General features: G+C 38.2%; 1 protein-coding gene and 1 long non-coding RNA gene across 2 annotated transcripts in view; both read right to left on the reverse strand.

Moving 5' to 3' along the window:
• Positions 1-3,892: 3,892 nt before the first annotated feature.
• On the reverse strand, positions 3,893-7,449 carry LOC116575214. Its single transcript, XR_004279652.1, has 3 exons — positions 7,259-7,449; positions 5,629-5,631; positions 3,893-3,930 (listed from the first exon to the last, which is right to left on the reverse strand). It is a non-coding gene; the product is annotated as an uncharacterized LOC116575214 (long non-coding RNA).
• A 7,597-nt stretch (positions 7,450-15,046) lies between these two features.
• Positions 15,047-16,077, reverse strand: part of UBR5 (ubiquitin protein ligase E3 component n-recognin 5) — a 137,220-nt gene continuing 136,189 nt past the window's right edge. Inside the window, 1 exon segment of the mRNA XM_032316474.1 lies at positions 15,047-15,675. Within this exon segment, the coding sequence (XP_032172365.1) occupies positions 15,463-15,675 (213 nt within the window). The 3' untranslated portion in view covers positions 15,047-15,462.

Raw genomic sequence — 16,077 nt, forward strand, 5'->3', positions numbered from 1 at the left:
TTGGATACTAATCCTTTATCAGATATGTCACTTGGAAATATCTCCTCCCATTCCACAGGTTGCCTTTTAGGTTGATTGGTTTCCTTTGCTGTGCAGAAGCTTTTTAGTTTGATGTGGTCCAAGGAGTTACTTTTGCTTTTATTTCCCTTGCCTTAGGAGCATATGTAGAAAAAAGTTGCTATGGCCAGTGTCAGAGATTGCTGCCTGTGCTTTCTTCAAGGATATTTATGGTTTCAGGTCTTACATTTAGCTCTTTAATCCGTTTTGAGTTTATTTTTGTGTATGGTGAAAGTGGTCCAGCTTCAGTCTTTTGCACGTGGCTGTTCAGTTTTCCCAGCACTGTTTGTTGAAGAGACCGACTTTTTCCTTTTGGATGTTCTTTCCTGCTTTGTCAAAGATTAACCATATAATTGTGAGTTAATGTCTGTTCTGTTCTATGGATCTATGTTTCTATTTTTATGCCAGTAATATACTGCTTGAATAACTACTGGTTTGTAAAATAACTTGAATTCTGGAATTGTGATACCTCTAGTTTTGTTTTCTTTTTCAAGATTGCTTTAGTTATTCAGGGTGTTTTGTGGTTTCATACAAATTTTGGGATTGTTTTAGTTCTGTGAAAAATGCTTTGGTATTTTGTTAGGGATTGCATTAAACGTGTAGATTGCTTTGAGCAGTAGATGTTTAAACAATATTTGTTCTTACACTCCATGAGCATGGAATGTCTAACCTTTTCTTTGGAATTTCTTTCATCCATGCTTTATAGTTTTTAGAGTACAGGTGTTTCACCCCTTTGGTTAAGTTTATTACTAGATTTTTTGTGTGTGTGCAGTTGTAAATGGGATTGTTTTCTTTTTTGGTGGGGGGATTGCTTTCTTTCTTTCTTTTTTTTTTTTTAAGATTATTTATTTATTTATTTGACAGAGATATCACCAGTAGGCAGAGAGGCAGGCAGAGAGAGAGGAGGAAGCAGGTTCCCTGCTGAGCAGAGAGCCTGATGCGGGGCTCAAGCCCTGGACCCTGAGATCTTGACCTGAGCTGAAGGCAGAGGCTTAACCCACTGAGCCACCCAGGTGCCCCGGGGATTGCTTTCCTAATTTCACCCTCTTGCAAGAACATCAGGAGGGACAAACAGATTCCCCAGTGAGCTGGGATCCCAATGGAGGTCTCAATCCTGGGATAATGGGATCATGACCTGAGCCAAAGGCAGACAGTTAACCAACTGAGCCACTGAGGCACCCCAATTTTTTTTAAAGCTTTATTTTTTTCTTTTTATAAAGATTTTATTTATTTACTTGAGAGAGAGCATGCGCAAGTGAGCGGGGCTGGGGGAGTGGAGAGAGGGAGAAGCAGGCTCCCTGCTGTGCAAGGAACCCAACTCTGGGGCTTGATCCCAGGACCCGGCATCATGACCCAAGCCAAAAGTAGACGCTTGACCAACTGAGCCACCCAGGGGCCCCTGCCCTCAATTTTTAAATTATTTTGTTGGATTTGGTTTGCTAATATTTTGTTAAGGAGTTTTGCATTCACTTATGAAAGATATTGGCCTGTAGTTCTCCTTTTTTGTGGTATCTTTATCAGGTTTTTATATCAGGGTGATACTGGCCTCGTACAATGAATTTGGAAGTTTTCCTTCCTTTCATATTTTTTCGAGTAGTTTGAGAAGAATGGATATAAAGTCTTTAAAAAAATTTTTTTTCTTGAAAAGTATAGCAAGTGTCTTTATTTTTATGCATTCATGTTCTAGTAATCTACATCAGGCAATAAAAAACAAATGTTGGAGAGAATGTGGAGAAAGGGGAACCCTCTTACACTGTTGGTAGGAATGCAGATTGGTGCAGCCACTTGGGAAAAACAGTGTGGAAGTTCCTCAAAAACTTAAAAATAGAGCTACCCTAGGACTCAGTAATTGCACTGCTGGGTATTTACCCCAAACATACAGAGGTAGGGAAGAGAAGGGCCATATGCACACCAGTGTTCTTTTTAATTTTAATTTTTATTTTTTTAAGATTTTATTTATTTATTTGACAGTCAGAGATCATAAGTAGGCAGAGAGGCAGGCAGAGAGAGAGGAGAAAGCAGGCTCCCGGAGGAACAGAGAGCCCAATGCGGGATTCCATCCCAGGACTCTGGGATCATGACCTGAGCTGAAGGCAGAGGCTTTAACCCACTGAGCCACCCAGGCACCCCAGTGTTCTTTTTTAAATGTTTGGTAGAATTTGCCTGTGAAGACTTCTGATCCTGGACTTTTGGTTTGGGGGAGTTTTTTGTTTACTGATCCAGTTTCAGTGATTGGTGATCGGCCTATTCAAATTTTCTATTTCTTCCTGCTTTAGTTTTCGTAGGTAGTATGTTTCTAGGAATTTATCCATTTCTTCTCAGTTGTCCAGTTTGTTGGCATATAGGTTTTCATAATATTCTCTTATACTTGTATTTCTGTGGTGTTGATTGTTACTTCTCTTCTTTCATTAGTAATTTTATTTGGGTCCTTTTTTTTCTTAATGAGTCTTGCTATAGGTTTATCAATTTTATTGGCCTTTTCAAAGAACCAGCTCTTGGTTTCATTGATCAGAGTTCTATTTTTTTTTTTTAATTTTTGCTCTAATCTTTAGTAGTTCCTTCCTTTTTCTTGGTTTGCATTTTGTTTGTTCTTTTTGTAGCTCCTTTAGGTGTATAGTTAGGTTGTTTGAAATTTTTTTGCTTCTTGAGGTAGGCCTGTGTTGCTATAAACTTCCCTTTTAGAACCACTTTCACCGTGTCCCAAAGGTTTTGAACCATTGTTTTCATTTTCATTCATTCCCATGTATTTTTTTTCTTTTATTTTTCAGTTGACCCATTCATTGTTTAGTAGCATGTTGTTTAACCTCCATGTATTTATGGTCTTCCCAGATTTTTTTTCTTATGGCTGACTTCGAGTTTCATAGTGCTATGGTCAGAAAAGATGCATAATATGACTTTGATCTTCTTGAATATTTTGAGGCTTCATTTGTGGCTTGGTATGTAATCTGTTCTGGGCAGTATTTCATGTGCACTTGTAAAGAATGTATATTCTGCTGTTGTAGGATGAAATGTTCTGAATATATCTGTTAAATCCATCTGGTCCAGTGTCTAACTCAAAACCATTATTTCCTAGTTGATCTTCTGCTTAGATGATTTGTCCATTGATGTAAGTGAGATCTGAAGTCCCCTACCTCAATTGTATTATTATCAGTTAGTTCCTTTATGTTTCTTATTCACTGTTTTTATGTATTTGGGTGCTCCCATGTGGGGTGTATAAATATTTACAATTGTTATATCTTCTTGTTGGATTGTCCCCTTTATTATATAGTGTCCTTTGTCTCTTGTTACAGTCTTTGGGTTTTGTTTTATTTTTGTGTGTGTGTCTTGTTTTGTTTCTGGTTTTTTTGTTTTGTTTTGTTTTGTTTTGTTTTTAGAGAGAACAGGAGAGGAAGAGAGCTTAAGCAGGCTCTATGCCCAGCACACAGGGCTCAATCCCACAACCCTGAGATCATGACCTGAGCTGAAATCAAGAGTCAGACACTTAACCTACTCAGCCACCCTACCACCCACTTTAGTCTTTGTTTTAGTCTATTTTGTTGGATATAAGTATAGCTACTTTGGCTTTCTTTTGACATCCATTTCCATAATGTTTCTTCATCCCTTTACTTTCAATCTGCAGGTGTCTTTCAGTCTAAAATGAGTCTCTTATAAGCAACATATAGATGGGTCTTTTTTTTTTTTTTAATCCATTCTATCATCCTATGTCTTTTGAGTGGAATAATTAGTATATTGCATTCAAATTATTAACAGATATGTATTTACTGTTATTTTATTGCTTGTTTTGTTGTTTCTGAAGACTTCGTCTGATCTTTTATTGTCTTTCACTCTTTCATGGTTTGCTGGTTTTCTTTAGTGATATATTTGGATTTCTTTCTATTTATTCCTTGCATATTTATTAGTGGTTTTTGATTTGTGGTTACCATTAGGTTTGTGTATAACATCTGCATGCAGCAGTCTATATTACATAGATGGTATTTAAGTTTAAACCTGTTCTTTACTCTTCTCTTCCACATATTTTAGGTATATGGTGTCAAATTTCATATCCTTTTATTTTATGAGTTCCTTGACTGTTTTTATAGAAATATTTATTTTTACTGCTTTTGTTTTTCCTACCTTCATACTATAATTTTTTTTCTTTTTTGGTCTATCTGTTCCACTCAAACAGTCCCCTTTAATGTTTCTTGCAACATGAACTCCTTTAGTTTTTGTTTGTCTGAAAAACTGTTTACCTCTTATTCTATTCTGAATGAAAGCCTTGCTAGATAGAGTATTTTTGGCTGCACATTTTTCCCTTTCAGCATTTATATATTATGCCACTTCTTTCTGGCTTGGAAAGTTTCTGCTGAAAAATCTGTTAGCCTTGTGATATTTCCTTTGTATGTAACTGTCTTCTTTTGTCTTACTGCTTTTTGTCTGTTTGTTTCAATTTTTATTTAAATTCTAGTTAGTTAACATATAGTGTAATATTAGTTTCATGGGTTGAATTTAGAGATTCATCACTAAATAACACCGAGTGCTCCTCATAATAAGTGTCCTCCTTAATACCCATCCCTCATTTAGGCCATCCTCTCTGCCCACCTTCCCTCCAGGAACCCTCAATTTGTTCTCTATAGTTAAGTGTCTGTCTTGATGCTTCTAATAGTTTTTCTTTATCACTATATTTTGTCATTAAAATTAATTACAATATGTCTTGGTGTGGATCTGCTTTTGTTGGGGGTTCTCAGTGCCTCCTGTATCTGGATATCTGTTTCCTTTCCCAGATTAGAGAAGATTTAACCTATTATTTCTTCAAATAAATTCTCTGCATCCTTTTCTCTCTCTTCTGGGACTCCTATAATACAAATGTTCTTATGTTTGATGAAGTCGCTGGGCTCCCTGAGTTTATTCTTGTGCATAATTCTTTTTCTGTCCTTTGTTCAGCTTTAATATTTTCCATTACCCTTTCTTCTAGGTCATTAATTCATTTCTCTTCTTCTTCCAGCCTGCTGTTCATTTCATCAAGCATGTTTCTCATTTTGTTTATTGAGCCCTTTATCTCTGCTATGTTATTCCTTATCTCCATGTAATGGTCTCACTAATGTCTTTCACTCTTTTCTCAAGTCATTAACTAGTCTTATGATCATTGCCTTGAATTCTCCATTAGAAGGAGCACGTAGGTGGCTCAGTCAGTTGAGCATCCAACTCTTGGTTTCGGCTCAGGTCATAATCTTGGTGTCATGAGACTGAGCCCCATGTCAGTGGGGAGTCCCTCTCCCGCTGCCCCTTCCTCACATGCATCCTTACACACTTCTGTGTTTTTTCTCTCTCTCTCAAATGAGTAAGTCTTTTAAAAAATTAGTAAAAAAAATAAATTCTCCAATAGGCATGTTACTTATATCTGTTTCACTTAGATCTCTGGCTGTGGCCTTGTCTTATTCTTTCGTTTGGGACAAATTACTCTGTCTTCTCATTTTGTCCGAGTCTCTGTGTTAGAAGAGTTATGTCTCCATTTCTTGAGGATAATAGCTTTATGAAGAAGAGGTCCTATAGTGCCCCGCAGTGTAGTGTCCCCTGTTTTCCAGGGCCTGGTACTTCCTGGAGTGTCGCCAGTATGTGCTACATGTGCTCTGTTGTTGTGTCTTAGCTGCTTTATCCTTCAGGCCACTCACCTGCAGAGGCTCTGTTTGCCTGTTGTGGACATTTGGGTGTCTGGCCTGAATGTGGTACATTTTAACTAGATGTGTTCTGGTCTGCTTGTGAAATGAGACCTGTAACTGCCGCCAGAACCAAGGCCTTAGGAAACTCCCAAATTGAGAGACCCAGTATTGGTAGGGGTTTGGGTTGGTCTTCTCGGTAGGAGGCGTGCCGAGCTGGGACCGAGGCAAACATGACTAAGAAGGGCTGCTCCACTACAGCCTGGGGATGGGGAGAGGGGCTTGGTGCAAGCAGGTTAGTTGACAAGTGTCCATACTGTGCTGTTTCCACAGGTGGCTCTGTGTTTATGCTGGGGGGTGGGGGAGGGAAGTGGAATCTGCCAGTTCCTTTGTTCTAAGATGGGTCGCTCCATGAATGCTGGTTCTTTGGGACATGCTCTGAAATCCGCAGATAACCTCCCTGCTTTTTGCCCCAAGCGCTCTTCAGATTGCCATTTCCATGCTGTAAGTCTACAGGCTCTTTTCCCGGCCTTTTCTCCAAGAGCAGCCCCAGTGTCCTCCAAGCTCTTCCAGACCTTTAAAGCATGCTGACCTTTAAAACTCTAGGCTTTAAGCCTTGCTGGTTGCAGGAACCCACAAAATTCAGGCCCTCTCATTTTCCAAGCCGGTTGCAATGGGGGCTCATTTTTCCCCATGTGCTTCCCTGTGTGTGAGTCTGTCTCTCTCCCTTTTCTGACTGTGGTTCTCTCCCCACTGCAGCAGCCATAGTCTTTTTCTTTCCCAGACCACATCTCCACACTTCTACCTTCTTTGATGTGGTCCCTTCTCTACCTTTAGTTGTGGAGTTTGTTCTGCCAGTTTTCAGATTGATTTCTGGGGTATTTAGGATGATTTGATAGTGATCTAGTTATATTCATGGGGTGAGGTGAACCTAGGGTCCTCCTTGCAGCCACCATCTTCTTTCTCTGTCCCCTTTATTATTATATAATGTACTTCTTTTTCTCTTGTTACAGTCTTTGTTTTAAAGTTTGTTTTGTCTAAAATAAGTATTGCTACCTTGACTTTCTTTTGGCACCTATTTGCATGATAAATGTTTCTTCATTCCCTCATTTTCCATGGGTGTCTTTCAGTCTAAAACAAGTGCCTGGTTTGCGGAGTTGGTTAAGCATTCAGCTCTTTATTTCAGCTCAGCTCATAATCTCAGTATTGTGAGATCAAGCCCTGCATCGGGCTCCACTCTGGGTATAAAGCTTGCCTCAGATTCTCTCTCTCCCTCTCCCCCTCTGACTCCCCCATCTCTCTTTCTAAAAATAAAATGAGTCTCATGAGTCTCTTGCAAGCAGCATATAGATGGGTCTTTTCTTTTCTTTCTTTTTTTTTTTTTAAATCCATGTTGTCACCCTGTCTTTTGGTTGGAACATTCAAAGTATTTATTGATTGATCTGTATTTATTGCCATTTTATTACTTGTTTTGTGGTTATTTCTATAGATTTTTTTTCCCTGTTCTTTCTTGCTCACTTTTATTGGTTTGTTGGCTTTTGTTAGTGATACACTTGGATCCCCTTCACTTTATTCTTTGTGTGACTATTACTGGTTTTTGATTTGTGGTTACCATTAGGTTTGTATATAACACTGCTGCATATAGCAGTCCATATTAACTTAGTGGTCACTTAAGTTTGAATCCATTCTTTACTCTTTACCCTCCCATGTTTTGGGTATATGTTATCATATTTTACATCCTTTTATTTTCCGAGTTCCTTTACTGATTTTTTTCACAGAAATATTCACTTTTACTGCTTTTATGTTTTCTGCATTTCATATTTTCATTTATGGTCTTTCCATTCTACTCAGAGTCCCCTTTAATATTTCTTGCAGGGCTGGTTTAGTGGTCATGAACTCCTTTAGTTTTTGTCTGAGAAACTCATTTCTCTATTCTGAAAGAAATTTTTCTTGGCTGCAGGTTTTTCCCTTTCAACACTCTCAGTATATCATGCCACCCCTTCTGGCGTATAGTTTTTGCTGATGGTCAAGTGGGGTTTCCCTGGTAGGTAACTGTCGTCTGTTTCTTGGTGCTTTGAAAACTTTTTGTTGCTACTTTTTGCTATTTTAATTACTCTTTGTCTTGGTTTGGAGCACCTTTGGGGGGATTTCTTTGCCTCCTGGATCTGGATCTCTTTCCTTCCCCAGATTAGGGAAGGTTTTGGCTATTATTTTTTCAAATAAAATTTTCTGCCCCTTTATTCCTGTCTTCCTCTGTTGAGATCCCTGCAATGCAAATGTTACTTTGCTTGATGGAGTCTCTGGATTCCCTAAGACTATTCTCAATTTGCATAATTTTCTTTCCTCTCCTTTGTTCTGTTTCTTTACTTTCCATTACTCTATTTTCCATGTCATTAGTTTGTTTCTTTGCTTCTTCTGTCCTGCATTTCATTCCATCAAGTGTATTTTTAATTTCATTTATTGTATTCTTGATCTCTGATCAAGTTAAGGGTTGCATTGATTTCCTCCACTCTTTTGTACAGTCCAGTGAGTATCTTTATGATTATTACTTTAAATTCTCTATCTGGGATATTATATCTATTTCACTTTGGTCTCTTACTGTGATTTGATCCTATTCTTTCATTTGAGAGATGTTTCTTTGTCTCATTTTGCCTGGCTTTCTGCATCTCTTTCTGTGTGTTAGGAAAGTCAGCTTCTTCTCTTGCTCTTAACAATAATAGCTTTATAATGAAGGGGTCCTGTAGTGCCCTTCAGTGCACCAGCCCTTGTTCCCCAGGGCCTGGCACTTTAGTGGGTGTCTCTTAATGTGTTGTAGGCACTCCGCTGTAGAGTCTTGGCATCTTTTTTTCTTTAGTTATCTACAGAGGTTTTCTTTGCCTATTGAATGCAGCAAGGTGTGTGGTGGTCTGCTTGCAAAATGAGACCTGTCCCCACCATTGCTGGAAGTAAGGTCCCTCAAATTTGTCAGGTTGCAGATGTGGTGCTGGCAGGGTTTGCACTGGTCTTCTGAAGAGGAGTCCACAGTGCTGGGACTCAGGCAAATGTGACTGGGAAGGGTGATTCCAAGGAAGCACAGGAAGATAGGGCTTGGTACAAGCAAGTTAGGTAACCAGTGTTGGCACTGCACTGGTTTCTGCCTGGATGTTTATGCTGGGTGATGGGGAAGGGAAATGGCACCTGCCAACTTGCCAACTTTTTTCTTCCTGGAGGGGTTCTCCATGATCTCTCTCTGGCCATACTCTGAAATGAGCAAATCATTCTCCCTCCCATCTGCCCCTGGTGTTTTTTACACTGCTGGATCTACTTTGTATCTGCATGGGCTATTTGTAAGGGAAGGAATTGGCTTCCTAATGCCTTCCAGGCTCTCCCAGAGCTGAGCCTGCTGATTTTTAAAACTCCAGGCTTTAAGTCCCACTCATTTTTGAAAAAGCATGAAACTCACTTTCAAAGGTAAATATTACAGAGAGTCATCCTTCCCCTCTGTGGGCTCCCCAGTGTTGAAGTCTGTTTTCTGCCCTTCTCTGTGCCACCAGCCCCCTCCCTGCTGTAGATAGCCATGATCCACTTTGTTCCCAGACTGCATCTTCACCCTTCCTATCTTCTTCAATATGGCCTCTTCCCTGCCTTTTAGTTGTGGAGTTTGTTCTGCCAATTTTTGCATTGTTTCCTGGGTTACTTTGCTGATATGGGTGTTACCTAGTTCTATCTGTGGGAGGAGGTAAGCTTATATATTCCTATTCTGCCATCTTCCCAGCTAACCTGGTAGTTCCTTTCTAATTTGAAGGTGTAAATTCAGGGGAGTTGACAAATGAGGTGTAACAGTTCAGGGCATAATTGAATAACTTAAGAGGCATTGCCTTGTTATGCAACAGCCATCAAGACATTCATAGACCCAAGGAGAACAATAACCACTACAAAGATAAATCTTGTTGGGCAAGCCACTTCCACTAAGGTGGCACGGTTAATGGATTCTTTCACAAGGATTGTTACATTTGCCCATTCAAACCAGGGATCAGTTAGGTTTTCTCCTAACTTGAAATAAAAAGTTGTTCTAGGGATGCCTGTGTTGCTCAGTGGGTAAAGCATCTGCCTTCAGCTCAGTTTGTGATCCTGGGGTGAGTTCTGCATCAGGCTCCTTGCTCAGCAGGGAGCCTACTTCTCCCTCAGCCTGCCACTTCTGCTGCCTGTGTGAGCACTTGCTCTCTCTGACAAATAAATAAATCTTAAAAAAAAAAAAAAAAGTTCTGAATTCCAGAGGTTACTCCCCTTAGCAATGGCCTGGGAGATATAGATGATGGTGTTATCTTTTCAGGTCAGTACCAGAGTAAAGGAAGGAACATATGTTTAGTTGAAGTATGAAGTCTTGGAGTGTCTGGGTAGCTCAGTTGCTTAAGCATCCAACTCTTGATAAAAAAAAAAAAAAGTATGAAGTCTTCATCTGGTGTCATAGGAGGAAGCAGTCTACCTCCCTGTCAGCTACTTCTCTTCCTAGTCAACTTGATTTGGAGGTCTCCAGCTTTTGTAAAGGACCGGATATCCAGATGAGATGTGTATCCAGGGTTCAAGTGCCTGAAGGTTTATTGTCATCTAGGTAGTGAGAAAGACTTGGTATTTCCCTTGGAAGCCTTCTGGCCCGGGGGTCTTGGTGGTTGGGAGATTTTTGATGACTTTTTCAATCTCCTTACTGGTTATGGGTCTGTTCGGGTTTTCTATTTCTTCCTGGTTCGGTTTTGGTAGTTTATATGTCTCCAGGAACGCATCCATTTCTTTCAGATTGAATAGTTGCTAATAATATGTTCTTATAATTGTTTGTATTTCTTTGGTGTTGGTTGTGATCTCTCCTCTTTCATTCATGATTTTACTTTAGGTCCTTTCCCAAAGTAATAAAAGGTGGGTCCCACCTTGCTGTGTACCAAAGATTTTGAACAGTTGTGTTTTCATTTTGTTTCCATGATTTTTAAAAATTCTTCTTTAAGCATGAGTGGGGGTAAGTAAGTTCCCTACTAGGTAGATTTCTGTTATTTTTTATTGAGTCTGAAGGAGAGAGGCCAGGGAAAGGTGTGAGTATTCTTTCTTCCCCATATCACTTCCATTTTTGTTTTTTCCTCCTACTTTGATGCATTGGTCATTGATCGGGCTATCGCAACTACAAGGGCTGGAAGCAGGGGTGATTCTTAAGCAAGAAACTGTAAAAATTATAAAAACAGTCCGTCAGTTTTACACCTGTGTAACCTTACCTTGTCTGAACAGAAGTGGACTTGAGGGGGAGGGACTTGCTAGACTAGTACTGATGCCTGCAATCTAGAGAAGCACAGTGGCCAAACCTAATGTCCCTTCCAAAGGTGGAAAGGTTTGGTTATAAATGGAGAGAAGGAAAAACAGTAGGTATGAGTAAAAGAATGAATAAATGAGTTATATAATGAGGGAAATCTAGTATTACATTCACATCTAGAAAGCAGCTCAGAATAAGAGATCATATTGCATCTTAGCTTGATGATGCCAGCTGCATGAAATGGTGAAGGCATATATTTGACACCACTTCTACTTTTGGAACCTGACAAGATACAATGGAAGCATGCAAACCTGAATGGTCTTGCCCTGGGATACATTTTTCATATGATAGGATGATGGACTGGAGTTATTAATGACTGGGACTCTAGTAATATGCTGGTTATCTTCTGAACTTTTTGATTGATTTGCTATAAAAGTATCCATGTTTGAAGACCCAGGAGTCAAACTGTGGTATTGTGATTTATAGTAAGAAATATGTATTTGGTCTTTGTTCTTCTTTCTGGCAAGTAATTCCTAAAACCCTTGGAATTTAAGTGATGAGAGTGGTAAAGTTATCTTTTGTTATATTAATGAGGTAACTTCTGGACCATACCTAAACATGGAAGCTGGTTGCCGGGGGAACCCCATGTAATTACAGGGTTTGAACTTTCAGGTCCACATGCACCATGCATGTGCACACACATGCTTCCAGAAAGGGGAAGGGTGGTGGGAGGTTGAATCAATCAACAGCTAATGATTTAATCTTTGTAATGAAGGCTCCGTAAAAACAGAAAGGACAGGATTCAGAGAGCTTCCAGATTAGTGAACATATAGAAATGCAGGAAAAGTTGCATGCTTAGAGGGCATGGGAGCTCCACACTCTAATGTTTTATCCTATGCTTATCTTCGATCTGATTGTTCCTGAGTTATATCCTTTTATAATAAACCAGTGAACTAGTAAGCAAAATGTTCCTCTGAATTTGGTGAGCCACTCTAGCAAATCATTCAAACCCAAGGAGAGGTTTACAGCTGGTCAGTTAGAAATACTAGTTAACAACCTGGGCTTGCAATCCACATCTTAAGTGAAGGGCAGTCTTGTGGTACTAAGCCCTTGACCTGTAGAATCGGATGCTATTCCAGGTAGTGTCAGAATGAGTTAAATTGTGTTAGTACTGGTGCAATGCTTGATGGAATGGAGGAAATCCCTTACACACACACTGGGTATCAGAACCGTTAATATCAACTTACTCCTAAGCATACCTTCCACAAAATAGCCCAATGCCTGGTGGTATGGATGAAATCCCGTACACACACGCACACACACACACATTGGGTATCAGAACCCTTACTGACCAACTCACTTGCTTTGCTTAATAATCATACCTTCCACAAAATAGGGAATGTTTAGGGATGCAAGCTCCAGAATACCTAGTATCCTATCTCACTTAAGCACTTATTAACTGTGTGAACTAGGGCAAGTCGTTTAAACTGTGTCTAGTTTCCTGAGGATGGCAAGGCCCCCATCTCATAGGATAAAAGGAGATACTATATGTAAAGCACTTGACAAAGTGCCTGGCACACAGTAAGTACTGAATAAAATAGAAACTTCATGTTGCAGAGTCATGGCAATGCAGTAATTTTTTTAATTTGAAGAGAGGTAACAAGATAATTTGCTTATAGAGTATCTTGAGTTGAATAAACAACACATTTTAAATACATCTCTCCATTAACCAAATGATGTTTAGGGAAGAATTAATCTCTGTCCATGCCTACCTGCTTAGATTAATGTAAACACTGAAAATATTTTCATTCAGTATATTAAAGATACTTCTAGCAAGTCCTTTATTAGGAGAAGAACCTAATCCCGGATGAAATGACTGACAGGAATATTTTTCCATAAGCTATGAGTAGGAAATCTTGGCTCTAAGGACAACAAAGGGATTTCCATTAGTGAAAAAGAACGTTCTTTGGGCATTGTTTCAGAATCACCTAGGATGCTGTTTTAGGAATAAAGATTTCTGTACTCCACTGAAGACTTACTGAATCAGAATGTGATTGGAAGAATGGGCAAAGATTAGGAAATCTGTACTAAAAAGCTCTACAAGGGAATCTTATGCATAGAGTAGCAATGAGAACAACTACCTCAGGGAAAGATCTGTTTTGGGTTCAGACCTGGAAATCACTGGCTACCTTTAAACAGGCAGAAACAATCATCTTTAGAAGAGAAATGTTCAGGGGCAAATATTAAATGATGATATCATACTATTAAAAACCTCAAGTCTGTCTCAGTAAGCTATAATACTATATAGTCAAGATACTCAGAAGGTTTAGGTGGGGGGAAAGGGTAAAAGTAGTAAAACTTTGAAAACCCCTTGGTAAAGTTCATTCTTGGTCTTCTCTTCCTAAATTTGTTTTCAATTCTATTAGATTTAATCACTAAACAAGACCAAAAGAGAACTTTATTTTACATGACTTTATTTTCCATTTAGAACCATTTTATGCTTTACTTTAAAAAAAAAAAAAAAAACTCACTCTGCTTTTAATAGTCCTAAAAGCATTTTAACCAAAATCTTGATTTAGGAAGACTTAAGACATTGTGCATTATTTTAAATATTTTCATTCTTTCAATAACTATTAAAAATAAGTTCACAATTAGGGTTTCAAATGTCCTAATCATATCTAGTTTGTTTTCATTTAATATTTTATCAATCCCATCATGTGCATACAGAAGTTAAGGTGATATATAAATTTTCTTTCAGACACATTGATGATAATTAGCTCTTAATCTAATTACTATTTCATTTATTCAGAAATAGCATTTAGACCTAAAAACCAATGTCTTACTTTGTAAAATAACCTTTGGTTAATTTACACAAATCTAATACAGCATGTTGTGTAACTTTTAAGTAATACAATGAGTTTCACTACTATCATTTTAGTTTTAATATTTATTGTGTCAGCAGGGCTGAGAATATCACATGGTTCAGTCTTCTGCAGGAAGTTATATAATAAAAGCATAGCGCCTTTGAATATGAAAACATCCCAAAGGCCAGGAGTCCTCTTAAAGGAATTGAAAGGTAGAGATTTCAGAGAATTTTTCTCATTTTCAATATGTAAAGTGACTAGTCTGTCACTTTTTGAAGACTTAGTGAGAAAACCGTGTTCCTTATGCCATTGAATAAAGCTACTAAAACCACAAAATTTAGATATTGGTCCTAGGCTACATAATTAATGGGTCATCAAAAAAGAACCTGTCACTTAGTTACTAAGTATAAGTGAATTAACTTCCTATGCCAAGTAAGGGTCACACTTCATGTCCCTTATTTGTAAAAAGAAAAGGTGGCCTGGCCAGTGCCATTCAGGATTCTCTGCTAACTGTAAAATGTGGACTGATTTTCTTCTCTTTCTTATAGTCCATGTGTATATAAACTTTTCAGTTCTTTAAATCAAAAATTCTTATGCACATAACCATGTTGGTGTATTACCCTTAGTTTAAAAATGTACAACTACATAAATAAAAACTATTGTTTCTTCAATATTACTTGACATTTCTTCTGTAATTTCTTTATTTAAAAAAGTAAATGTAACAAGATACTTAAAAAAGGCTAGATACAAAAGTAGTTAAGCTGCTCACGAACATTTAAAATTTTCCAAAATGTATCTTCAATAATCATGATCTTATAAAACATTTTACAGTTATCAGAAAGTGCCCAGGCTGAGTTTACATAACTGAAATACCTTAGTACAAATGTCTAATTAGAACTGAAGTGCAGTAACCTCCTGACTGACTGCTCATTGAAATAGGGATACAAAGAAAAAAAAACTGATTGTGATAAAGTACTGTGCATTGGCCCCATCATATGTACAAAAAAGTGCCCTTACTCAAATGAACAAATTACATGCAAAATATTAGTGATATCATTTAATATCCTAGAGCTCAATGCAGCTAAAATAAACCGCAATAAGTGGTTTTCATAGGTAAAAGTGATTTCATCTCTAAGATCTGAATGTCCAGAACTTTTTACAAGTTCCATATACATGATACACAATTGCAGCCAACCACAAATTAAACACCATAAAAAAAGTTAAAATGAAAACACAGAACATACTTAATTTTTTATTTTTGAAATTCCCTATTCCCTCTATACAAGAACCTTTGCTGAAACACTTTCCACAAAGGCAGCAGTGAATTTTCAGAACATTTTACATTTTTCCCCTCAGCAAAAAGATAAATCACAGTGTAAATTATGTTGTTCTGCTGTCATCTTTGGCTGGGGTTAGACCCAGAAGTTGTCGACTAGCAAACCATCAGTCAAATGTTGCTAGTGCTCCTCAGGCCTTTTAAGCTACAAACTCAGCAAGGAATGTTTGCATTTAATCTCTTTAAGGTACCACCAGGGGGGTGTGACAGCATTAACTTCCATAAACTTTTATAGACAAATGGAAAAAAATCTACAAAATTAGCTAGTAATATTACACAGCAATACACACTTTTTATACTCTACACAAAACCAAAATTCTTGGTCTTAATGGCGAGTAGCAACTTCTGTTTGAGAATCTGTTTAGAGGAATAGAGTGGGACGTAAAGTCGAGAAATACAAGTGTTTGCAGTAGGAAGATGTTGGTCATCTGGTGGTCTTATTGTGATTGAGGGCATAGGCTGGAATCCTTCTTCACTGGCTGGTAATGATGGGCTAGAGGTCCAAAAGTAAACCTAAACAGGAATATAATAATTACAATTTTGGCTTTTAACAGATTAACATTAATTCTGGCAATATATACAGAGAGCCCCGTTCTTATGTTAAAACCTAAAGAGGGATATTATTTTGTACTGGGTTTTAAATTTATTTCTTATACTGAAAAGGTTCAGGGTCAGAAAAGTAAAAAGTGTCAGGTATATAGAAAACTGACTGTTTCAAGGGCCTCAATTTATCTTGGGCCTTTCCAGTGGCTTTTAAAATATCTTTTAGGGGAAACAGGGCACAAGATCTCCAAAAAAGTTTTAAAATTCACACAGATTATTGGGCCACCTGGGTGGCTCAGTGGGTTAAGCCTCTGCTTTTGGCTCAGGTCATGGTTTCAGGGTCCTGGGATCAAGCCCCACATCTGACTCTCT

This window comes from Mustela erminea, chromosome 16 (assembly GCF_009829155.1).
Source record: "Mustela erminea isolate mMusErm1 chromosome 16, mMusErm1.Pri, whole genome shotgun sequence".
Taxonomy (NCBI): domain Eukaryota; kingdom Metazoa; phylum Chordata; class Mammalia; order Carnivora; family Mustelidae; genus Mustela; species Mustela erminea.